This window comes from Adiantum capillus-veneris, chromosome 8 (assembly GCF_014529385.1).
Source record: "Adiantum capillus-veneris isolate H3 chromosome 8, ASM1452938v2, whole genome shotgun sequence".
NCBI lineage: Eukaryota > Viridiplantae > Streptophyta > Polypodiopsida > Polypodiales > Pteridaceae > Adiantum > Adiantum capillus-veneris.
Genome location: NC_140938.1, coordinates 15,222,808 through 15,248,553, shown reverse-complemented (window position 1 = coordinate 15,248,553; position 25,746 = coordinate 15,222,808). Strand labels below are relative to the sequence as shown.

At 45.6% G+C, this 25,746-nt stretch overlaps 2 protein-coding genes across 13 annotated transcripts in view; both read right to left on the bottom strand.

The window, feature by feature from the left end:
* Nucleotides 1–2,998: 2,998 nt before the first annotated feature.
* LOC147451714 (subtilisin-like protease CPC735_033790) overlaps nt 2,999–25,746 on the bottom strand; it is a 160,909-nt gene continuing 138,161 nt past the window's right edge. For 7 of the 12 annotated variants that reach the window (XM_086517599.1, XM_086517598.1, XM_086517606.1 and 4 more), the window contains 2 exons: nt 18,783–18,947; nt 2,999–3,427 (listed from right to left, as the gene is read on the bottom strand). In XM_086517599.1, coding sequence (XP_086373725.1) covers nt 18,787–18,947 — 161 coding nt within the window. In that variant the 3' untranslated portion in view covers nt 2,999–3,427; nt 18,783–18,786. Of the gene's footprint in view, nt 3,428–18,782; nt 18,948–25,746 lie in introns of those variants that run through there. The other 5 variants (XM_086517603.1, XM_086517604.1, XM_086517608.1 and 2 more) reach the window with 2 other exon arrangements.
* Nucleotides 13,346–16,677, bottom strand: LOC147451715 (uncharacterized). The gene has a single exon (XM_086518804.1). It carries the CDS (start codon nt 16,632–16,634, stop codon nt 13,617–13,619), a length of 3,018 nt encoding a protein of 1,005 aa, XP_086374930.1. The 5' UTR covers nt 16,635–16,677; the 3' UTR covers nt 13,346–13,616.

Genomic DNA, 25,746 nt, shown 5'->3' with positions numbered 1-25,746 from the left:
AACAACTGAGCCCACAAAGACAACAGCAAACCAGAACATATGACTCGACTATCTCAAAGAACTGATACAGACTCTTGCGTGGTAGCACACTCAGCTCCAGCCCAGGACTCACAGGTACAATGGGGGTGTCAAGGCTCAGATGTGTCAGGATGGTGAAGACATACTCTGTGTATAGACTCAATCAAGATGACTATGTAAAGATAACATGACCAAACCGCTACTCCTCATATATATACAACCATAAAGAGCCGCCAATGGCTCATAAATGACAACATCTAAGTCTATCTCCAATGGGTGGTGGTGATAACCTGGCCACGATGTCCACTAGACCACCGTATCCCTGCCATGTGTCACTGCCCAACGTGGCCATCCAGTGTGAACCGGCCAGACCCAATACCAACTATACTAGCTGTACTAACTTTCTTATGAAAGTGACACTGTAGCCTGCTACATAAGTATAAGTTAAAAAGATTTTAAGTAGGACATAGATAATAAGTGATAGGTTTGTTCACCTATAATACGTATTCAATGCTAACAAATCTGTTGTTTTGTTTATATGGATGCACGTGAGGACTCTATCTTTACTTACGATCTTTTTCATTAAGCTGCTGTTCATTACTGTCGAATTTGGTCTCTTTCACTTTAGAATAAATTGTTCTTTTCTATCTTATATACAAAACACTAGAATGAAACCTTATTCTCACTATGATGTACAAAATACTAAAATGATACCTTATTCTCATTATGATGTACAAAAATTGAATCATAGACTGAGTTGTTTTTGTGCTAATCATTGTCCTTTGTCTAAAGACTCTTGTCTTTTGAATAATTATGTTCTTTCGTATATAAGTATAAGCTTCAAAACAACAACATACACGTCCTAAACACAAGGTTTTTCTAAAAAGCTAAGAAACCAGGACGCTGACTTTAGATATTTCTGTCTATAAACTTTGATGGACCCACCGTCTATAATCCCTCATTAGGTTGACAGATGATAAGTAGTCTTTCCTTATCTATAGATTGGATTCATGTTTACAACTATTGTAGTCTTTAACTCTATTGGTGTTTGATTGCAAGTAAATCCAAGATTACTTACCTTTGTGTAATTATTTTGATTCTTATGATTTCAAGAACATTTTATCTATATAATCCTCTCTATCAACATTGTTACTTATAGCTTCGATGGATTTTCTGATATGATATAACTCTTTGACTTCAAACTAGACTATTTTGTTCTCATAAACTTGGTGAGGCAATAGATCCATATTTAATGGACCTATTGCCGACTCATTGAGTATGATGCTTTCATCTTTTGCTTAGTACTCTGAGAATGGATATTTGTTGATATTTAATACTATATGAATGATATGTATAAGTTAAAAAGGTTTTAAGTAGGATATTGATAACAATTGATAGGTTTGTTGTCACGTGTAATACGTATTCAAAGCTAACAAATCTATTGTTTTGTTTATATGGATGCAAGTGAGGATTTTACTTTACTTAAAATCTTTTTGGCTAAGCTATTGTTCATCATTGTCAAATCTGACCTCTTTCACATCGAAATAAGTTATTCTTTACTATCTTATGTACAAAACACTAGAATGATACCTCATTCTCACTATCATGTAAAAAAAATGAATAAAAAACTAAATTAAGCTAATAATTGTCCTGTGTAAAACCAATTGTTTTTTGAGTTGTTATGTTCTTTTGTCTATAAGTTTAAGTTTAAAACAACAACACACACACACACACACCATGCTTTGTTTGTAGCAAGTTTATCATCAAAACACCTTTGTCCTTTTGACTAGACAGGTACCTTACTAGACACCCAATAAAAATTTCTCATTCAAGCCAAGACTAATTTTTAGGTTACCCAAGGATAGTGGTTATCCCATTTCCCTCCCAAGTGTCGAGTGAAAGACTACTCAATATTGTAATATTCACACATTTAGTCATGAGGGTGTAAGATTTTTGGATCCTTCCCTACACCACAAAAAGCCATTATTAGCACAAACGATCTCGATGGGGAGTTTAGGACAACTCTTTCTCAAAATTAGTGGCATAATAGTGAAAGGTTGGCTCCACAAATGAAATAGGTGAAGCTATTTCACATTATCCTGTGTGGCAATTATGAGGAATCACGGGTTCACAATAGATTCCTTGGATTATAATGAGGATAAAACGACTCTCCCATAGACCCTTTGAAAAGGCTATTGGGGAATAGGCCCTTGTATAATGAAGAGGCGCCGCATATTTAAAAGCATACATGTTTAACCAATCATATATATTTCAAAATCTAGGAAAAAGTCTTTGACAAGGGTCACTTGCCCAATACTTGATTCTTTCCTGTGTGGTTGTATTTATAAACACAATAGTTAATCAGATCTTTCAAAGACCAATACTTGATACCACATCTCATTCGAAAAGCATCCCCCTCATCGCTTTTGAATGTGTTGAATGCCTTGAACATTCAAGGTGGGCAGATCCTGTGTGTCAAGGAACGTTGGTAGTGTACCTTTAGGCAATACCAAAGTTCAAACACCGATTTGGGTGGCTCACACCAAGCTACTTTGTCATGCTTAACCCAATGACCTTCCCAAACCCACCCATCTATCTGCACATCATTCAGTTACATTTTTTGACCTTCAGTTCACATGCTGCAAGAGATACCCTGTTGACCCATCCCAGCCAATCTATCTAGACGTCATTCAGTTACATTTTTGACCTTCAATTCACATGCTGCAAGAGATACCCTGTTGATCATGTTGATACACTGATGGAATGTTACAACTTTAAAGAATCGCACCACCGTAGGCCTGGTAACATGCTGAGATTTTCAAGACCAAACTTGTTATAAGCTTCACACAATTAAATTGAGTCACTTATGCATAAGCGATGGACAAACATTATGTGCTCATGACCACCGTCAAGTTTCAGTTTCCCACTTACCTTACAGAAAGTGCAATAGCATGATTGGCATTGTGCAGAGGCTGAGTCAAAGCAATAAATAGTATATGTGGATTGCCAACTTAAAATTGCAAAGAGCTACATGTGTCGTTTTCTCAATTTGAAAAAAGGCCCACACCGACTCAAACACCTTAAATGCTAAACATAGTATACTGTTCACAAGAATTTACAACCAGCTTAGAACTGAACCTTGCTCAAGGATGATAAGACATTCACACTATCATCGCCCACAGTGGATTGCTCAACCTCCACCTTGAAAAGAACCTTGATTCCCCAATATTTCCAAGGGGTAACAAATATAATTCTCACTTTTTCACTCTGAGATTTTACATCTGCTAGATGATGACTTCCCTGATAACATGTTGGGATCTTAATTGCACGAGATGTTCTACTGCCTCCATGCCTCAAATCCCAGGAACTCCAAGTTGACTATAGGCGTAAGGAGGGGCTGCTTCGGTGCCTGATTCAAGAAAAATTAACATCATCTCTCAAAGCATTTCTATCAATGGTTCTTATTTTTTAAGAATCATGTGTGTGTGTGTGTGTGTGTGTGTGTGTGTGTGTGTGAGAGAGAGAGAGAGAGAGAGAGAGAGAGAGAGAGAGAGAGAGAGATGAAATGAAATGAAATGTTATAGTGACGTCTTCAAAAGGCCAAAATGACCTATGAGACCAAAAGGTACATCCATCAAATAATACATCATCTCAAAACATACGGGGAGGAGTACAATCACAAGAGGGCTAATCAGTTCATGAACTGTCTCATGGGTCTCTGCAATATGGTATCTATCTCCTCCCCTAAAAAGAAGTGAATAGGCCTCGTTTGGTATCTGGTAATGATAGACTAGATCGTCCTTCGCTAAGTTGCATCGGTATAGTGATCTCCCTTGCAGTCTAGGTTGTCTCCAGCGCTATATCTGAATGGCCCTATCGGCTAGGATGCCCTGCCCTGATGATATCCTGCATGTCTGCCTGAGAAGTGAAAAAATCTGTTATCTGTCTCTGCAGAGGCTCTCGGGGCATAGGTGCACTCTCTCAGAAGTGTATGCCTAGTCTCCAAATCTCAAGCAAGTATAAACCAAGACATCTCTGATCTGGGAAGTCCATGAATCTAGAAAGTGGTCCAAATCCCTTCCCGAATAAGCAATATGGAGAGAGAGAGAGAGAGAGAGAGAGAGAGAGAGAGAGAGAGAGAGAGAGAGAGAGAAATGAACGAAATGAAATGATATATTAACGTCTACAAAAGGCCAAAATGACCTATGAGGCCAAACTGATTACGATGGTGGGTCTAGTACCAAGTCTGGGTACAAACAAAGAAAACTACAAACTAGAAACTGAGATAGGAGTGCTACCGACTCCTATGGGTGGCGAGCAATGGTATAATGCCACAAAGGTACAAAGTGGGGATAAGTGTCACCATGATACAATATAGCAGTAGCATGAAGCCTATCCTGATCGACACTCTGGGTGTCGTGCTAGAATCCTGTGGATCCTCTGCCGCAATCTCCGTCGGTGTTGCGTGGCTCCCCTCCTCAGTCTTGGTCGTCTCGATCTCCCCAACTCTATAGCTCGGTCAATGAGAGTACCGCTGGTGTGTGTATGGGTGGGAACCGAGCTCTGTGGTGGTGGTGGCCCCTCTGCCTCTGTGGTACTCGGACTGAAGAAATTTGAGATGCGTCTCTGGGACTGTCTCTGTCTATGCACTCTCAATAGTGAGTCTCTATGTCTCTGTATCTCAAGTAGAAATAATCCAAGACATCTCTGATCCTGATATTTCATGACTCTGTCTAACGAGTCAAAACCATCTTTGAATATACAGTGAAAGCGTCCCCGAATCTCATAGTAGACTGTGCAGTGACATATGAAGTGAAACTCTGTCTTTGGCTCTACATTGCATAACTGACATATCCTCCTGTCTGCTGGTATGCCTCTGTATCTACCTGTCTCAATCCCAAGCTGGTGTGAAGATGTGCGTATCTGGCCTATGGCACATCATAACCCATGAGATAGATGTGTGTCCATGTAGCTGGGCCGTGTGACAAATCCGTCTGTCGTGAGTTGGAGAAGATGCTCTCTATAGAAAGCCCTCTTCGTACCCAACTCCCGTGATGACTCTACCCATGTCCTCCTGGTATCAAGCAGGATAACATCCTGCCGAATGAGTCTAGTAATCTTCATCCGTGTAAGAGCCAAAGATGGTGCATCAAGAGAATACTGGAAAGGGGGCAGCCTGTCCATGCTAAAACCATGCCTCTGAAACCATGAGCTCATCTTTGCATATCAACATGATGTATCTCCTTGTAATGCAAGTTGTCTGGATGACTCAAGAGCAAGCCTAGCATATCTATCCCTGGTGGTGTCCCATAAGCTGTGTACAAATGATACTGATATGGTAAGTGCCTCAATCTCCATAGGTGGGGCAGCTAGCTCCGCTCGTATGATGTCATGTGGAGCTGAGGTCTTGGCTCTAATCAGCTTAGAAATCATTGATACCAAGGGCCTCTCCATACTACTACATCCAGCACTGTCAACCGATGGTCCCCAGAACCCCATAGTGCATAACTGAAGCAACCAAAGTGTCGAAGAGCCATAGCTTTGTTCGAGGTTCCTAGAACTGAACTTGCGAACAAATCCTCGCTAAACTGCCTAGGGCTGCATAGGCACGAGTCAATCTAGTGTCTGCTGCTATTTTCAGTGTGAACCTCGATCCACTAAAGACCACCCCAAGATATGTGTATGCATTAGTGTACTCCATATTGTCTTGACCATATGTGAATGTAGGTGCTGATCTCCTGACCCACTGTGGCGTGGTATTAAATACCATGACCTAGGTTTTACCAAGGTTGACAGACAGTCCACTATCCCCTGCAAAACTATGCAATGCATCCAAATGTCTCTGCATACCCTCTGGTGAGTCTGATATCAACACAATATCGTCAGCATACAATAAAAGAGGGATCCATGTTCCTGCAAGCTGAGCACCTGTCAATATAATCAGAGACCTCATCAACATACATACCAAATAAAGTAGAGGACAATGGGCATCCTTGTTTCACTCCGATGGTGGAGTGAACTATGTCAGATATCCCCTCTGGTGTGCGTACATGACCCATCTCTGAAATGTACAATGCCAAAATCCCCCATATTAGTTATGTGGGTACCCCCAATTCCATAAGTCGGCGCATCAATCTGGCCCTCGGTACTGTGTCAAAAGCTTTGCGGAAGTCCACAAAGCTGCAATATATCCGTTTACCATGTGCTCGACCCTCCTCAATGATAGCTCTGAGTGTAAAGACATGATCTAGTGTTGAGAAACCCCTCCTGAAACTAGCATGTCCAGGTGCCCGTATGCCCATAATCTCTGCCCAACTGCTCGGTCTATGCTCAAGAATGGATGCATACAACCGTGCCAATGTGTGTCCTACCATGATAGTACGGTAATTCCCCGGCACTGTGGGGTCTCCTGTCTTGAAGATAGGTACAATAGTAGACAATCTCCAAGACTTAGGAAAGCCCTCGTACATGACACGGTTGAATAACCGTGCAAGCATCTCTGCCACAAGTCCCCAGCATGTATAATGTGCTCTGCTACCAAACCCTCATGATCCTGTGCTCGTCTGGTCTTCATCCTGTCAATGGTCTCTGTAACAAACTGCTGACGTGTCAAAGCCTAAAGAATGGAGCCAACTTACAATTGCCGGCCGAGGGGCCTAAACCCTACGAAGGACAAGTAACAAAAGAAGTCCTCCTAACTTATGGGGACCCCGTCCGATGGGGCCCCAAGTGACATAAAGGATTAAAATAAAGAAGGACCCGCACACACGCAAAAACTGATGATGTGGCAGATTTTTGAAAATTGCGTTGGCATGATGACGTGGCAAGCTGTACGGATTTCTGCGTTTTGCGCTGGCTGATGATGTGGCAGCTGTACGGATTTCCGTGATTTATGCTGGCAGCTTTTTGGCTTTGCTTTTGGACCAGATGCTTTTGAGTTAGAAGGCTTTTCACTGTAATTGCTTTTTAGGCCAAGGGCCTTTAAATATGAGGTTAGGGCTTATTCTCTGGCATGCTTCTTGGAGAAGGTGCAGAGTCTGGAATACCGAAAGGGGCGCCAAGGTTTGGGGCCAATACTCTCTGGGGTGGAATTCCGCCACTCCGTGTCGCGTGTCGTCTCTCTCTCTCTCAATTCAGTTGTTATTGAAGTGCTAAAAGTCTGTTCAGTCTGTTCTTTTCTATTGCACCACACTTTTCTATTGGCATGTGGTGCCTGTCTTGTGACAGTGGTATCAGAGCATCAGGGGTGTGATTTTTTGAAAGCATACCGGTCCTACAAAAGAGAAGACATAGCTCGAATTTTATTTGAGGTATCTTCGCCCACCAACGGGGACTTATTAGCCACTCCCACCCTTCATCGCGCATTGGGCGCGCTCTCGTCTTCACCGCTCATGTCTTATAGGCATAAGCCATTAAGATCACTTGCAAGAGAAGGATCCAAGATTTTGTTTTGAGCTGCTGTTTTTCTTAGAGACAGTACCATGTAGATGTCTATAGCTACCAAGCCGCACACTTCCAAGGACTTGGCAAGCTTTCAAGAATTTTTTTTGCCCAAAGTTATATGGTTTCTGACATCTTCCTTTGAAGTTGCAACTTCTGGTAGAGTGGGGTATCCTGAAATGCTTGCCATGGAAACCCTAGCAGATTATATCTTGGACATCTCTCAGTAGATGTCCCTTCTCGAGTTGATAACCTTGGAGGTTCGGTGCGATTGCTATCTCTTGGGACTACCATCGCTGCCAAAGAAATACTATTTGTTGAAGAGCTGATGGACCATGTTGTGCTTGGTTACGACCTTATGGAATGAACCTAACCCTAATTTTTGGTACAGGTTTCAGGATGGAAAGTCAGTCGACTTTTCGAGCTCAACTGATGTCGAGATTGCCTTTTAAGTTTGAAATCTGTTTGAGAACTTGTTTGGTGATCTTGTTTGAAATTTGTTTGAAATGGATGGTATCTGTTTTGAACCTGTTTTGGTGCAGATTTGAAATGTTTGACTCTGGTTTTAATACTGGTTTCAATGATTGGTGATTTTACTCCCGGGTAGAGTAGTGAAAAATTATGCCTGAGAATGCTTATTCATACTCATGGCCCGGACCCTTGTGGTTATTTGTGGGGAGTATTGAATGATCGAAAAGTGTTGTTTTTTTTCACTCACTGCTAACGTGTCAAAGCCTAAAGAATGGAGCCAACTTACAGATGCTGGCCGAGGGGCCTAAACCCTAAGAAGAAGAAGTAACAGAAGAAGTCCTCCCAACTTATGGGGACCCCGTCTAATGGGGCCCCAAGTGACATAAAGGATTAAAATAAAGCAGGACCCGCACACACGCAAAAACTGATGATGTGGTAGCTTTCCAAAAATTGCGCAGGCATGATGACATGGCATGTTGTACGGATTTCCGCGTTTTGCACTGGCTGAAGACATGGCAACAATACGGATTTCCGTGATTTACTTTGGCTGGCAGCTTTTTGGCTTTGCTTTGGACCAAATGCTTTTGAGTTAGAAGGCTTTTCACTCTAATTGCTTTTTAGGCCAAGGGCCTTTTAATATGAGGTTAGGGCTCATTCTCTGGCATGCTTCCTAGAGAAGGTGCAGAGTCTGGAGTACCATCTTGTACTGTGTTGATGCAATATAAAGAAATACCGAAAGGGGCGCCAAGGTTTGGGGCCAATACTCTCTGGGGTGGAATTCCGTCACTCTGTGTCGCGTGTCGTCTCTCTCTCTCTCTCTCTCTCTCTCTCTCTCTCTCTCTCTCTCTCTCTCTCTCAGTTCAGTTGTTATTGAAGTGCTAAAAGTTTGTTCAGTCTGTTCTTTTCTATTGGCACGTGGTGCCCGTCTTGTGACAGCCTCCTTGACCATCTCAGTGGTAAAGAAGGTGCTTGTAGCCGGACATGGCTGTGGTGGATCTGGTAGTGGTGGCTGTCCAGGTACAACGTATAATGATGCTGCATACTGCCCCCATATCTCCATAGAAGTAATCACTGGTGGGGGAGACTGCTCATGGAATAGACGCCAAGCCTCTCCTAAATCTCTACTAAGGAAGAGCTGATATAAATCCTGCTTCACCTGGACCAAGAAAGCTCGCTTCTTCCGTCGTACTAGTCGTCGTGTAGCAATACGAGATTGTCTATAGGTGATCACTCCCAATGCAAGCTCCTGCTGGATCTGAGCTCTTCTCTGTCGACACTCCTAATCATACTAGCTGTTCTGAGGCATGTGCCCAAAACGACGTCTCTGACCACGCTGAGTGTGTGGGTATGCCTCTGTCACTGCCCCATGTAATGTCACTGTCAGCATAGATATGATCTCCTCCATTGTGTATACTGGCTCTGATGTACATAAAAGTCTACGAATCTCCTCTGCATAGACTGAGTCAGTCTCTGGTGTAAAAGTATAGCGTAGATGTCTACCACCCCACGAGGCCTGAGATGTATTGTACTCAAAGGAGACTGATAAGGTCAAAAGTGCATGATCTACTGTTATCCCAACAGGCCTCGGCCCCACTGCAAAATCAAGAATGTGAGAGATAAAGCTCGGATGTGTCAGAACATAGTCTACAGTACTGCCCCCATGTCTGTGTGGAAAACAAGTAAATCTGTAGATGATGGGAATGTCGGTAAGCCATTCAATATGGCTAAACTGTAAGTAGTCGTCATCTCCCTGAGGTATCTCCCAGACTCTATATGCTCTCTATCGTGTGAGCATCTCTCAAACCCCATCTCCTCTGGATCTACCTCTCTGAGCATCTCCTCTGAGGTGTCATAGAAAACCGTCTGTGCACTACCTGTACGGGCATTGAAATCCCCCAATAGTATGATGTCTCCATCCCTGGAGAACTCCCAAATATCATCATCAAGTACAGAGTAAGGAGACTGTCCTCTGGGTGAAGCATATACTGAAGTGCTGGGAGGAAAATAGCATATGGTGATGTACAAGAAACGTCCAGTCTCTGCCCTCAACCTCACCCACATGTATCTGGCCTGATCATCTCTCCGAACTATGTGCAGTAGTGGCTAGAGCTCCTCCCTGAAAAGAACTGCTACACCTCCTGATGCTCTAGTCCCATGCTCAGATTTGGTGCATGTCCGGAAAGCTGTCTCCCATCTGTATCCTGATATATGCGGCATCAAATGTCCTGGAGCCTGATGAGTCTCTGAGTAGAAAACAATGTCTCTATTTTTGAAGCTGTCCTCAAAGGCCCCCACATCAAGTCTATATGTACCATTACAGTTCCAAACCGCCATCCTGAGTGTGGTCCCATAGGTCTCGCACCGTCATGTAGGGCTTCTCTCCATAATGACCACTCTTCCTTCTTTGTAAAAAAGCTGTCTTCCCTTTTTCTCTTGCGGCCCTAATCTCTGGCATGACTTCCTGCATGTGGGCAAGCTGTGAGAGGGTGAGATCGTCACCAAGGAAGATACTAGTCTTTTTGAGAGTGGGCCTCCTTCTCAAAAAGTCCTTCTCCTCAATAGAGGGGAAGCGCAGTATGAGAGCTCTTCCTCTCGATGTTTCCCTTGTGCCTCCACTTTTCTTACCAACTCTCCATGCTCTTGTGTGTGTCGCTTTTTGCATCCTCATTAGTACCATGAGCTCCTGTACTTCCTCATCAATTTTGTCCCGATCGTTGAGGCTAGTAACCCTCACATGCAAGGCCCTCATACGTCTTCGTTGTTCCTCCTCAAGTGTCATGTTGATGATGGTGGGAGTGGAGATTGATACCTCCTTGCCTTTGCTCTTCTTTCGATTCAAATCCACTTCTCCGCTTCCTCCACTGGGTTTTGGTAATCATATCTGTCCATGAAGACGTTTTTGCTTCCTGTTGTTTCTCCTCTTCCTTAATGGCTTGCATTTGCTCTTTGATTACCTTAAGCTCTTCTATCACTGAGGGTTGGATTTCTCCCTCTTCTAGTCCACCATTGGCTCTTGCATCGGCTAGATCTCTTTTCAGGGCTGAAATTTGATTCTTGAGGTCTTCAATTTCGGCCAGATGCTCCATTTTCTCCACACTTCGAAGCTCAGCCTCGCTGATTTTCCACTGAAGAAAGACCGGCTTCTCCATCTTCCACTCTTCCATCTTTGTCTTGTACGCCTTCATCTCTTTTTCCATGTTTACTAACCTCTTGCTGGTAGTCATAAAAGTTGATTTCTTCATTGTTGGTGATGCCATTGCATGCAAACCACTCAAGTGGGAGGGGCTAGAGCTCTCGAGAAGTGCTAGGTTTGCGCCCATGACCTCCATCACAAGACGGCCACACTGCTGCGCCTGAAGGAACAACCCCCTCGAGACGACCTGTATTTCCTCGTACGCACAGAGAGAGAGAGAGAGAGAGAGAGAGAGAGAGAGAGAGAGAGAGAGAGAGAGAGAGAGAGAGAGAGAGAGATGAAATGAAATGATATATTAACGTCTTCAAAAGGCCAAAATGACCTATGAGACCAAGCCGTTACAACATAGTCAATCTGTTAACATGTCCGGAATCAAAAAGAACTGAAACAAAATACAATGTGTAGTACAATGAAAGAAGGGGGGAAGATATGGTGGAGATCCATCCTCATCTGCACTCTTGACGTCGAGAGAGTATGGCTCGAATCCTCTGCTGAAGTCTCTGTTGATGTTGTGTAGCTCCTCTCTTCAATCACGGGCGTCTAGATCTCCCTAGCTCCAATGCTCGGTCTATGAGAATGCCAGTAGCGGTAGTATGAGTGCGGGCAGAGCTCTGCAATGGTGTCTGCTCCTCTGGCTGCTCTTCTAGGGGTCCAATATCTAGTGTAAAGAAATCTGTAATCTGTCTCTGGGACCGTCTCTCTCCAGCTCTCCTCAGTAAAGTGTCTCTGTGCCTGTGTAACTCAAGTAGATACATTCCAAGACATCTCTGATCCTCATAGCTCATGACCCTAGATAGAGGCCCAAAACCCTCTCTGAATAGACAATGAAAACGGCCTCCTATCTCATAGTACACTGTGCAATGACATATGTAATGTAACTCTGTCTCTGGCTCTAGATGACATAAGCGGCATATCCTGCTATCTGCAGGTATCCCTTTGAATCTGCCAGTCTTAATCTCGAGTTGATGTGAGGATGTGCGTATTTGGCCAATGACACAACGCAAGCCATCAGAAAGATATGTGTCCATATAGCTAGGTCGAATCACAAACCCATCCCTTGTGAGGTGGAGAAGATGCTCTCTATAGAAAGCCATCTTCGTGCCCAACTCCTGTACCGGCTCTATCCATGTCCTCCTCGTGTCCAACTAGATCAGATCCTCGCGAATGACTCTAGTAATCTCCACGCATGTCAAAGACATCAAGGGTGCCTGTAGAGAGTACTCAAAAGGAGGCAGCCTGTCCATGGTAAAGCCATGTGTCTGAAACCATGATATCATCTGTGCATACCAGCATGATGTATCCCCCTGTAGAGCTAGCTGTCTAGAGGACTATAGGGCCAGCCTGGCATATCTACCTCTGGTAGTATCCCATAGGCTGTGTACAAAGGAGACTGGTCTGGTAAGTGCCTCAATCCCCATAGGGGGGGCAGCTAACTCCGCTCGAATGATATCATGTGGTACGGACGCCTTGGCTCTAATCAGCCGAGAGATCATAGATACCAAGGGCCTCTCCATACGTCTTTAACCATCCTGGCCTACAGAAGGTCCCCAAAACCTGCACCCCATATAGCATAGTAGATGCAACCAAAGTATCAAAGAGCCATAGCTTCGTCCTAGGTTCCTGAAACTGAACCTGCGAACACATCCTCTCTAGTCCTCCCAAAGCCGCATAAGCTCTAGTCGGTCTAGTCTCTGCTGCTCTTCTCAAAGAAAATCTCGGCCCAGTGAAGACTGCCCCTAGGTAAGTGTACACATCTGTATACTCCACAATCTCCTGACCATATGTGAAAGTAGGTGTTGATTTCCTGATCCACTGTGGTGTGGTGTTAAACACCATAACCTTGGTTTTACCAAGGTTTACACATAATCCACTATCCTCTGAAAAACTGTGCAGTGCATCCAAATGTCGCTGCATACCCTCTGGTGAGTCAGATATCAACACAATATCATTAGCATATAACAACAATGGGATCCACGTCCCTGCCAGCTGGGCACCTCTGTCACCCTCTTTGTCAATGTAATGAGACACCTCATCAACATACATACCAAATAGAGTAGGAGACAGTGGGCAGCCTTGTTTCACCCCAATAGTAGAGTGAACTAAATCAGATACCCCTTCCGGAGTGCGTACATGTCCCATCACTGATCTGTACAAAGCCATAATCCCCCAGATCAACTCTATGGGCATCCCCATCTCCTGTGAGAGAGAGAGAGAGAGAGAGAGAGAGAGAGAGAGAGAGAGAGAGAAATGAAATGAAATGAAATGTTATATTAACGTCTTCAAAAGGCCAAAATGACCTATGAGACCAATCAGTTACAAAATAGTGAATCTAATACCATGTCTGGGTACAAAAGAACTAGAAGTGGAACAAAATACTACTACTACTACTACAATCTAAAACTACGTGGGTGTAGCAACTGATACAATAGGTACCCGGTAAACTGGATGTAACAGTGTGTGAAACAAAGATGGAAGAAATGGTGAGGATCCATCCTCATCTGCACTCTGGATGTCGAGAGAGTATGGCTCGAATCTTCTGTTGTAGTCTCCGTCGATGCTGTGTAGCTCCTCTCCTCAGTCGCGGTCGTCTGTATCTCTGTAGCTCCAATGCTCGGTCGATGAGAGTGCCAGTAGTGGTCGAATGAGTGTGGGACGAGCTCTGCAGTGGTGGCTGCTCCTCTGGCTGTCCCATATCTAGTGAAAAGAAATCTGTAATGTGTCTCTGGGACTGCCTCTCTCTAGCTCTCCCCAGTAAAGTGTCTCTATACCTGTGTAACTCAAGTAGATATAGTCCAAGACATCTCTGATCCTTATAACTCATGACCCTAGATAGAGGACCAAAACCCTCTCTGAATAAGCAGTGGAAACGCCCCCGTATCTCATAGAACACTGTGCAATGACATATGTAGTGCAACTCTGTCTCTGGCTCTCTCTGGCATAATCGGCATATCCTGCTGTCTGCTGGTATCCCTCTGAATCTACCAGTCTCAATCTCGAGCTGATGTGAGGATGTGCGTATCTGACCAATGGCACAACGCAAACCATGAGACATATGTGTGTCCATGTAGCTGGGTCGAATCACAAACCCATCTCCTGTGAGGTGGAGAAGATGCTCTCTATAGAAAGCCATCTTCGTGCTCAACTCCTGAGGCGGCTCTATCCATGTCCTCCTGGTGTCGAGCTGGGTCAGGTCCTGACGAACGAGTCTAGTGATCTCCACCCGTGTAAGAGACAGCGAGGGTGCCTGAAGAGAATACTGGAAAGGGGGCAACCTGTCCATGGTGAAGCCATGCGTCTGAAACCATGAAGTCATCTGTGCATACCAGCATGAAGTGTCCCCCTGTAGAGCTAACTGTCTGGAAGACTCAAGGGCCAGTCTAGCATATCTGTCTCTAGTAGTATCCCATAGGCTGTGCACAAAGGACACTGATCTGGTAAGCGCCTCAATCTCCATGGGGGGGGCAGCTAGCTCTGCTCGAATGATTGCGTGAGGTACGGAGGCCTTGGCTCTAATCAATCGGGAGATCATAGATACCAAGGGCCTCTCCATACGTCTCCAACCATCCTGGCCTACAGAAGGTCCCCATACCTGTACCCCATACATCATAGCTGAGGCTACTAAAGTATCAAAGAGCCATAACTTTGTCCGAGGTTCCTGGAACTGAACCTGCGAACACATCCTCTCCAAGCCTCCCAAGGCCGCATAAGCTCTGGTCAGTCTAGTCTCTGCTGCTCTCCCCAAAGAAAACCTCGGCCCAGTGAAGACTATCCCAAGGTAAGTGTATGCATCTGTATACTCCACAATCTCTTGACCATACGTGAAGGTCGGTGCCGATCTCCTGATCCACTGCGGTGTGGTGTTAAACACCATGACCTTGGTTTTACCAAGATTTACAGACAATCCACTATCCTCTGCAAAACTGTGTAATGCATCCAACTGTCGCTGCATACCCTCTGGTGAGTCAGAGATCAAGACAATATCATCAGCATATAACAACAATGGGATCCACGTCCCTGCCAGCTGGGCACCTCTATCACCCTCTCTGTCAATGTAATCAGACACCTCATCAACATACATACCAAATAGAGTAGGAGACAATGGGCAACCCTGTTTCACCCCGATAGTGGAGTGAACTAAGTCAGATATCCCCTCTGGGGTGCGTATATGTCCCATCACTGATCTGTATAAAGCCATAATCCCCCAAATCAACACTGTGGGCACCCCCATCTCCTGCAGTCTGCGCATCAGTCGAGCTCTCGGTACCATGTCAAATGCTTTGCGGAAATCCACAAAGCTACAATAAATCCGTCTCCCATGTGACCTGCCCTCCTCAATGATAGCTCTGAGTGTCAGAATATGGTCAAGAGTGGAGAAACCCCTCCTGAAACCTGCCTGTCCCTTTGCCCGTACACCCTCACCCTCTGCCCAGTTACTCAACTGCTGCTCAATAATGGATGCATACAATCGTGCCAGTGTGTGTCCAACCATAATAGTGCGGTAATTTCCAGGCTCTGTAGGATCACCTGCCTTGAATATAGGCACAATAGTAGACAACCTCCAAGTCTCAGGTAATCCCTCACACATGGCACGATTGAACAACACTGCAAGAACCTCCATCAGCATATCCCTAGCATGTATAAAGTGCTCCGCTACTAGACCGTCATGATCGTAAGCCCTCCTAGTCCTCATCCTGTCAATGGCTCTCTTTACCATCTCAGTGGTAAAGAAGGTGCTCGTAGGTGGACATGGCTCTGTAGGATCTGGAAGGGGATCCTGCCCAGGAACCGTATATAACGATGTCGCATACTGGCCCCACACATCAGGAGAAGTAATCACTGGGGGAGGGGAGTGCTCATGGAAGAGCCGCCATGCCTCGCCTGAGTCTCTACTCAAGAACAACTGATACAAGTCTCGCTCCATCTGGGCCAGGTAAGCTCGTTTCTTCTTTCGCACAAGGCGCCGGAAAGCAATCCGCGACTGTCTGTAGGTGATGACTCCTAAATGAAGATCCCTCTGAAGCTGGGCTCTCATCTCTCTGCACTCCTCATCATACCAACTATTCTGGGGCATGCTCCCAGAATGTCGCCTCCGATCCGGTTGAGTGTGTGGGTATGCCTCTGATGCTGCATCATGTAGTGTCTCAGTCAGTAAAGTAGTGCACTCCTCTACTGAGAGGCCTGGAGCAACTGTGCATAGACGATCCCAGATCGCCTCTGTATAAACTGAGTCAGTCTCTGGTGTAAATGTATAACGGGTGTGTGACCTGCCTCCTGATTTCTGGGCTGTACTAAACTGAAAAGATACGGACAGTGTCAAGAGAGCATGATCCACTGCTACGCCCACTGGTCTGGCTCCCACTGTGAAATCCTGAATACAAGGAATAAAGCTCGGCTGTGTCATAACATAGTCCACTGTACTGACCCCATGTCTGTGTGGAAAGCATGTGAAGCCTGCTGCTCCAGGAAACCGCTGTAAGCCATTAAGTAAGGCTAGCCCATGTGTAGTCGTCATCTCCGTGAGGTATCTCCCATACTCAGTCTGCTCTCTGTCATGTGAGCATCTGTCAAACCCCAGCTCACCCACATCCAACTCTCTAAGCATCTCATCTGAAGTGTCGTAGAAGACTGTCTGACAGTTGCCCGTTCGAGCATTGAAGTCTCCTAGGAGGATGATATCACCATCCCTAGAAAACTCCCATATATCATCATCTAGAATTGAGAAAGGCGACTGCCCTCTGGATACAGCATATACTGACGTACTGGGGGGGAAGTAACATATAGCAATATATAGAAATCGACCTGTGTCAGCTCTCAGCCTCACCCACATGTATCTAGCCTGATCATCTCTCCGTACAATATGTAGTAGTGGCTGTAGCTCCTCCCTAAACAACACCGCTACTCCTCCTGAACCTCTACTCCCATGCTCAGATCTCGTGACTGTTCTGTGGGCCGTCTCCCATTTGTATCCCACCACATGTGGCAACAGTTGGCCAGGGGCCTGGTGAGTCTCTGAAAAGAAAACAATGTCCTTGTCTCTGAAACTGTCCTCAAAGGCACCAACATCCAACCTCATAGACCCATTACAATTCCAAGTCGCCATCCTCAATGTGGTCCCATAGGTCTCGCACCGTCATGTAGAGCGCCGCTCTACAATCACCACCCGACCATCTCTGTAAAAGGCCATCTTCCCCTTCTCCCTTGCCGCTTGAATCTCGGGCATTACTTCTCTCATATGCGCAAGTTGTGAGAGAGTGAGGTCATCGCCTAAGAAAATCCCTGTCTTCTTGAGAGTAGGTCTCTTCCTCAAGAATTCCTTCTTCTCTTCCAATGAAGGGAAGCGTAGTATGAGAGCTCTTTCCTTTGAAGATTCTCCGGGGCCCTCACTCTTCTTGCCCACTCTCCATGCCTTTGTGTGTGAAGGCTTCTCCACCCCCATCATTGATGTGAGGCTTGTGACCTCTTTTTCCACATTGTTTATGTCCTTGAGGCCGGTTACCCTCACATGTAGAGCCCGCACCCTCCTTCTTTGTTCCTCTTCGAGGGTCATGTTGATAAGAGTGGGTGTACAAGGAGCTTCCTTACCTTTCCCTTTCTTGGCAACCTCAATCCATTTTTCGGCCTCCTCTACTTTCTTTTGCGTTTCGGATATGACCGCGGCCCATGACTTCTTCTCCTCATTGATGTTGTCAATTTCTTCCCTCAAAGAGGGCTGAAATTCCCCCTCTTCAAGCCCATTTTTTGACCGTGTTTCCAACACTTCTTTGTGGAGGTCCAAAATGCTATTCTCCAACGTGGCGATCTTGTTGAGAAGATGATCCTTCTCGTCCTTCCACCTCTTCTCCTTTTCTTCATTTTCTCGGAGGAAAACGGTCTTCGCGTTCCTCCAATCTTCCATCTCTTTTCTCCATGCTTTCATTTCCAATTCAATGATGGAAATTGATTTGGAGTGAAGCATATATTTGAGTTTGCTTGTTGCCATAGGTGAGGTTGGGGATGACATGAGAGAGAGAGAGAGAGAGAGAGAGAGAGAGAGAGAGAGAGAGAGAGAATTGTTATATTAATGTCTTCAAAAGGCCAAAATGACCTATGAGACCAAAAGGTTACACCCATGTGTGACTCTAGTACAATGTTTGGGGAACATCAAAATAAAAATAAATGAGGGTACCTAGTGTAACAGGCTTGGACACCCAAACAAGAAATCAATAGCAACGCACGAACAAAAACTGCAAAAAGAAGAGGAGAGTCGACACAAAGCGGCAGAGTTCCGTTGCACTAGCCCCCAGAGACTGGCGCCCCTTGCGGCATTTCTTTCTTTATTGCCTACCACAAAAGGTACAATTCCCAAGGGTCCAAGCTTCCACTTCTACTATGCATGAGAATGAAGCCTTGGGTTTGCTTATAAACATTACAAGGGTTCTAAAATTCTCGAGCGCAAAAACAGGGTTTTTTTCTGTACCAATTGCCACGCCAGCAAATCTGGCAGCAAATTGCATTGATCAGTACAATGTCACGTCAACAGCTGTCCACGTTTTTAGGGCTGGCCATACAATGTCCATCATGAAAACGACTAAACAAAATACCAAACCTACACAATAACCACGCCTCATGAAGTCTCTCGTAGGCCTATGCCTCACGGCCACAATCTCCTCCTCTGTAAAACCTGGTTAAGTCATGTTCGTTCGTCGATGCTGTGTAGCTCCTCTCCTCAATTGTGGCCGTATGGATCTCTGTAGCTCCAGTGCTTGCTCGATAAGAGTGCCGGTAGTGGTCGAATGAGTGTGGGCCGAGCTCTGCAGTGATGGCTGCTCCTCTGGCTGTCCCATACCTAGTGAAAAGAAATCTATAATCTGTCTCTGGGACTCTCTCTCTCTCTCTCTCTCTCTCTCTCTCTCTCTCTCTCTCTCTCTCTCTCTCTCTCCCCAGCAAAGTGTTTCTATATATGTGTAACTCAAGTAGATATAGCCCAAGACATCTCTGATCCTCGTAACTCGTGACCCTAGAGAAAGGACCGAAACCCTCTCTGAACAAGAAGTGGAAATGGCCCCGTATCTCATAGTACACTGTGCAATGACATATGTAATGTAGCTCTGTCTCTGGCTCTAGCTGGCAGAAGCGGCATATCCTGCTGTTTGTTGATATCCCTCTGAATCTACTAGTCTCAATCTCTAGCTGATGTGAGGATCTGCGTATTTGACCAATGGCACACCGCAAACCATGAGACATATGTGTGTCCATGTAGCTGGGTCGAATCACAAACCCATCTCTTGTGAGGTGGAGAAGATGCTCTCTATAGAAAGCCGTCTTCGTGCCCAACTCCTATAGTGGATCTATCCATGTCCTCCTGGTATCCAGCTGGATCAGGTCCTGCGAATGAGTCTAGTAATGTCCACCTCTGTAAGAGACAACGAGGATACTTGAAGAGAGTACTCGAAAGGGAGCAGCCTATCCATGGTGAAGCCATGCGTCTGAAACCATGATGTCATTTGTGCATACCAGCATGAAGTGTCCCCCTGAAGAGCTAACTGTCTGGAAAACTCAAGGGCCAGTCTAGCATATCTGTCTCTAGTAGTATCCCACAAGCTGTGCACAAAAGAGACTGATCTGGTAAGCGCCTCAAACTCCATAGGAGAGGCAGCTAGCTCTACCCGAATGATAGCGTGGGATACGGAGGCCTTGGCTCTGATCAGTCGAGAGATCATAGATACCAAGGGCCTCTGCATACGTCTCCAACCATCCTGGCCTTCAGAAGGTCCCCATATCTGCACCCCATACAACATAGCTGAGGCTACTAAAGTATCAAAGAGCCATAACTTTGTCCGAGGTTCCTGGAACTGAACCTGCGAACACATCCTCTCCAAGCCTCCCAAGCCGCAAAACCTCTAGTCAGTCTAGTCTTTGCTGCTCTCCCCAAAGAAAACCTCGGCCTAGTGAAGACGACCCCAAGGTAAGTGTATGCATCTGTATACTCTACATTCTCTTGACCATATGTGAAAGTCGGTGCTGATCTCCTGATCCACTATGGTGTGGTGTTAAACACTAACCTTGGTTTTACCAAGGTTTACAAACAATCCACTATTCTCGCCAAACCTGTGTAATGCATCCAACTGTCGTTGCATACCCTCTGGTGAGTCAGAGATCAACACAATATCATCAGCATATGAAAACAATGGGATCCACGTCCCTGCCAGCTGGGCACCTCTATCACCCTCTCTGTTTATGTAATCAGACACCTCATCAACATACATACCCAATAGAGTAGGAGACAATGGGCAACGCTGTTTCACCCCAATGGTGGAGAGAACTAAATCAGATATCCCCTCCTAAGGCGTACATGTCCCATCAATGATCTGTATAGAGCCATACTCCTCCAAATCAACACTATGGGCACCCCCATCTCCTGTAGTCTATGCATCAATCGAGCTCTTGATACCATGTCAAATGCTTTGCGGAAATCCACAAGCTAGAATAAATCCTTCCCTAATGTGACTTGCCCTCCTCAATGATGGCTCTTAGTGTCAGAATATGATCAAGAGTGGAGAAACCCCTCCTGAAACCGGCCTGGCCCTTTCCTCGTACACCTTCACCCTCTGCCCAATTACTCAACTGGTGCTCAAGAATGGATGCATACAATTGTGCCAATGTGTGCCCAACCATAATAGTGCGGTAATTCCCAGGCTCTGTAGTATCACCTGCTTTGAAGATAGGCACAATAGTAGACAACCTCCAAGTCTCAGGTAATCCCTCACACATGGCACGATTGAACAACATTGCAAGAACCTCTACTAGCATATCTCTAGCATGTGTAAAGTGCTCTGCCACTAGACTATCATGATGATATGCCCTGTTGGTCCTCATCTTGTCAATGTCTCTCTTTACCATCTCAGTGGTAATGAAGGTGCTGGTAGGTGGGCATGGCTCTATAGGGTCTGGAAGGGGGTCCTATCTAGGAACCGTATATAACGATGAGGCATACTGACCCCACACATGAGGAGAAGTAATACTGGAGGAGGGGAGTGCTCATGAAAGAATCGCCATGCCTCTCTTGAGTCTCTACTCAAGAACAACTGATACAAGTCTCGCTCCATTTGGGCCAAGTAAGCTCGTCTCTTCCGTTGCACAAGGCGCCAAGAAGCAATCCGAGATTGTCTGTAAGTGATGACTCCTAAAAGAACCCTCTGAAGCTGGGCTCTCATCTCTCTGCACTCCTCATCATACCAACTATTATGGGGCATGCTCCCAGAATATCGCCTCCAACCTGGCTGAGTGTGTGGGTATGCCTCCGATGCTGCACAATGCAGTGTCTCAGACAGTAAAGTGGTGCACTCCTCCACTGAGAGGCCAGGGCATGCTCTGCATAGACGGGTATAGATCTCCTCTGTATAAACCGAGTCAGTCTCTGGTGTAAATGTATAACAGGTATGTGACATGCCTCCTGATGTCTGGGTTGTACTATACTGAAATGAAACAGACAATGTCAAAAGTGCATGATCCATTGCTATGCCCACCGGTCTGGCTCCACTAAAATCCTGATACAAGGAATAAAGCTCCGTTGTGCCATAACATAGTCCACTGTACTGGCCCCGTGTCTGTGTGGAAAGCATGTGAAACCGGCTGCTCCAAGAAATCGATGTAAGCCATTAAGTATGGCTAGCCCATGTGTAGTCCTCATCTCTGTGAGGTATCTCCCATACTCGTTTGCTCTCTGTCATGTGAGCATCTGTCAAGCCCCAAGTCACCCACATCCAGCTCTCTAAGCATCTCATCTAAAGTGTCGTAGAAGACTGTTTGAGAGTTGCCATGTTCTCTAGATGCAGCATATATTGACGTACTGGGGGGGGGGGGGGGGGGGGAGGGGGAGTAACATATGGCAATGTATAGAAATTGGCCTGTGTCAGCTCTTAGCCTGACCCACATGTATCTAGCATGATCATCTCTCTATACAATATGCAACAATGGCTGTAACTCATCCCTAAATAGCACTGCTACTCCTCCTGAAGCTCTACTCGCATGCTTAGATCTCGCAACTTTGTTGTGGGCTGTCTCCTATATGTATCCCACCACATGTGGCATAAGCTGACCAGGGGCCTGATAAGTCTCTGAGAAAAAAACAATGTCCCTATCTCTGAAACTGTTCTCAAAGGCACCAACGTCGAACCTCAAAGATCCATTACAATTCCAAGTAGCCATCTCCAGTGTGGTCCCATAGGTCTCACACCGTCATGTAGAGCGCCGCTGTACAATCACCGCCCGACCGTCTCTGTAAAGGCCAACTTTCCCTTCTCCCTTGCCGCCGTAATCTCTAGCATTACCCCTCTCATAAGCGCAAGCTGTGAGAGAGTGAGATCATCACTGAGGAAAATACCTATCTTCTTGAGAGTGGCTTCTTTCTCAAGAATTCCTTCTTCTCTTCCAAGGAGGGGAAGCGTAGTATGAGAGCTCTCCCTTTTGAAGATTCTCCGGGCCATCACTCTTCTTGCCCACTCTCCATGCCTTTGTGTGTGAAGGCTTGTCCACCCCCATCATGGATGTGAGAATTGTCACCTCGTTTTCCACATTGTTAATGTCCTTAAGGTCGGTTAACCTCACATGTACAACCCGCATCCTCCTTCTTTGTTCCTCTTCGAGGGTCATGTTAATAAGAGTGGGTGTACAAGGAGCTTCCTTACCTTTCCCTTTCTTGGCAACCTCAATCCATTTTTTGGCCTCCTCTACTTTCTTTTGTGTTACGGAGATGACCGCGGCCCGTGACTTCTTCTCCTGACCTTCCTTGATAACCCGTATTTCTTCCCTTATGGTATTCAATTCTTCCATCATATGAATTTTGCCTTCTTCAAGCCGCCCACTTTTTGCTTGTACATTTTGGATGATGGAATCTTGGATGACCAATTTCTCCTCGAGCGAAGCGATCCTCCTATACATGCCATCTCTTTCTTCGGTCCATATTTGAAGAATAGTGCTCCTCTCCTTCCTCCACTCTTCCACTTCATTTCTCCATTCTCTCATTTCCTTCTCTATTGCCGACATTCTCTTCCCTATCCGCATGAAAGAGGCTTTGTGGGCGTCCAGCAAGGGATGCGTCTTCCTACACATGGGGGAAGCTGTTGGCACTTCTCCGATGCTTCCCATGAGAGAGAGAGAGAGAGAGAGAGAGAGAGAGAGAGAGAGAGAGAGAGAGAGAGAGATGATGAACTGAAATGTAATATTAATGTCTACAAATGGTCAAAATGACCTATGAGACCAAAAGGTTACATGTGGTGAATCTAATACCAGGTCTGGGTACAAAAAGTACAAAGAACTGAAAAGAAGAAAATAGTGGGTAGGGGTGGGGTGAAAGTTGATACAAGGGGAATACAAAGGGTGAGCTGATACAATGGAGCTCTTTGACAGTCGAGGCATCATATACATATACATCAGTATCCAAAAGGCTATAGAGATTCAATGTCCTCCAAGGTAGGCACTCTGTCGGGACGGCTCCTATGTCGTGCCAGTATGGTATGGATCCTCTGTCAAGTCTGCGTCGATGTCGAGAGGGCCCTCTCATCTGTGGGCGACGGGACCGCCCCAACTCTATCGCCCGATCAAGCAGTATGTCTCTGGTGTTGTTATGCTGTTGGGGCTGCTCGGACTCCTCTGTCTGTGACTCAAAGAAATCTGTAATCTTCCGCTGTTGCTGGATCTCTCTCATTGTGTCCCTCTTCAAGAGGTCCCCTGTGTGTTGACTCTAGAAAGTGGCCCAAAACCCTCTCTGAATAGACAGTGAAAGCGGCCTTGTATCTCATAGTATACTGGGTAATGACATGTAACGTAGCTCTGTCTTTGGCTCTATCTAGCACACTTTACAAATCCTGGACTCAACGGGTACTCCTCTAAATTTGCCTGTCTCGGTCTCTAGCTGATGTGAGGATGTGCGTATTTGACCAATAGCACCTCGTATCCCGTCGGATAGATGAGTGTCCATGTATCCTCGTCTGATCACAAAACCATCCTCCGTGAGCTGGAGAAGATGCTCTCTATAGAAAGTCATCTTCATACCTAGCTCATGTGTAGGTTGTATCCATGTCCTCTTCGTATCTAGCTGAATCAAGTCTTGTCTAATGAGCCTAGTAATCTCTGCCTTAGTGAGGGAGATGGAGGGTGCAACAGAGAGTACTGAAATGGGGGTAGCCGATCCATACTAAAGCCATGTAATTGAAACCAAGATGCCATCTTTGCATACCAACATGATCTATCTCCCTGCAATGCCAGTTGTCGCGAAGACTCTAGTGCTAATCGAGCATATCTATCTCTGGAGAGCCCAAGTGCTATGCTTAAATGAAATTGATCGAGTGAGTGCCTCCACTACCAATGGACGAGCAACAAGCTTTGCCCTGACAATGTCATGTGGTATTGAGGCCTTGGCCCTAATCATTCAAGAAATCATAGACACCAAGGGCTTCTCCATACATCTCCATCCATCATTACTGCTAGCTCTGCTATGGTGATCAACTGAGGGGCCCCATATCCCCACTCCGTACAGCATGGGCGAAGTGACCAAAGTGTCAAAGAGCCAAAGCTTTGTCCGAGGTTCCTGGAACTAAACCTGCGAACATATCCTCTCAAGTCTCCCCAATGCTGCATAGGCTTTGGTCAATCGCGTATCTGCTGCACGCCTCAAGAAAAATACTGGACCACTAAAAACCGCCCCAAGATAAGTGTATGTATCTGTATACTCCACAGTCTCTCGACCATATGTAAAAGTGGGGACGGACCTCCTTAGAGAGAGAGAGAGAGAAATGAAATGAAATGAAATGTTATATTAACGTCTTCAAAAGGCCAAAATGACCTATGAGACCAAAAAGTTACAATTGGTGAATCTGATACCATGTCTGAGTACGGAAATTACCAAGTTACAAAGTTACCAAGTTACAAAGAACTAACACTAAAACACTAAGGCACTAAGGAGAAAGGGAATAAGGGGGGGGGGGGGGGGGGGGGAGGGGGGTTTGTGGTTTCAGATGAAATCTCTCATCAGTAGCTGTCGGATCTCATCGACTTCCTCCATGGTCAGAACTCTGGTTGGGCGTCTTGCATGTCGAGCTAGAGTGAACTGTATCTTCTGTTGCAACCTTCGTCGGTAGTGGGAGACCCCCCGAGGTCGTGGACGTCTGGATCTGCCAAGTTCAGTGGCTCTGTCAAGCAGTGTACCTCTAGTATGAGTAGGCTGTAATGACTGCTCCGTTTGCTCTCCTCTGTCTGGTGTAAAGAACTCTATGATTCATCTCTGAGACTATCTTTCCCCTGATGTCCTCAGCAAGCTCTCCCTAAGTTTGTGCAGCTCTAGCAGGAACAATCCAAGACACTTCTGATCCTTGTATCTCATGACTCTAGAAAAAGGTCCGAACCCTTCTCTAAACAAGCAGTGGAAGAGTCCGCGTATCTCATAGTATGCCGGGCAGTGGCATGTGTATTGCAGTTCTGTCTCTGGCTCTAAGTTACATAGGTGACATATCCTGGCTCGTGCCGGCACCCCTCGGAATCGGCCAGTCTCGATCTGGAGCTGATGTGAGGATGTGCGTATCTGTCCAATACCGCATCTTATTCCATGAGTTAAGTGTGTATCCATATATGGTGGCCTAGTCACAAAT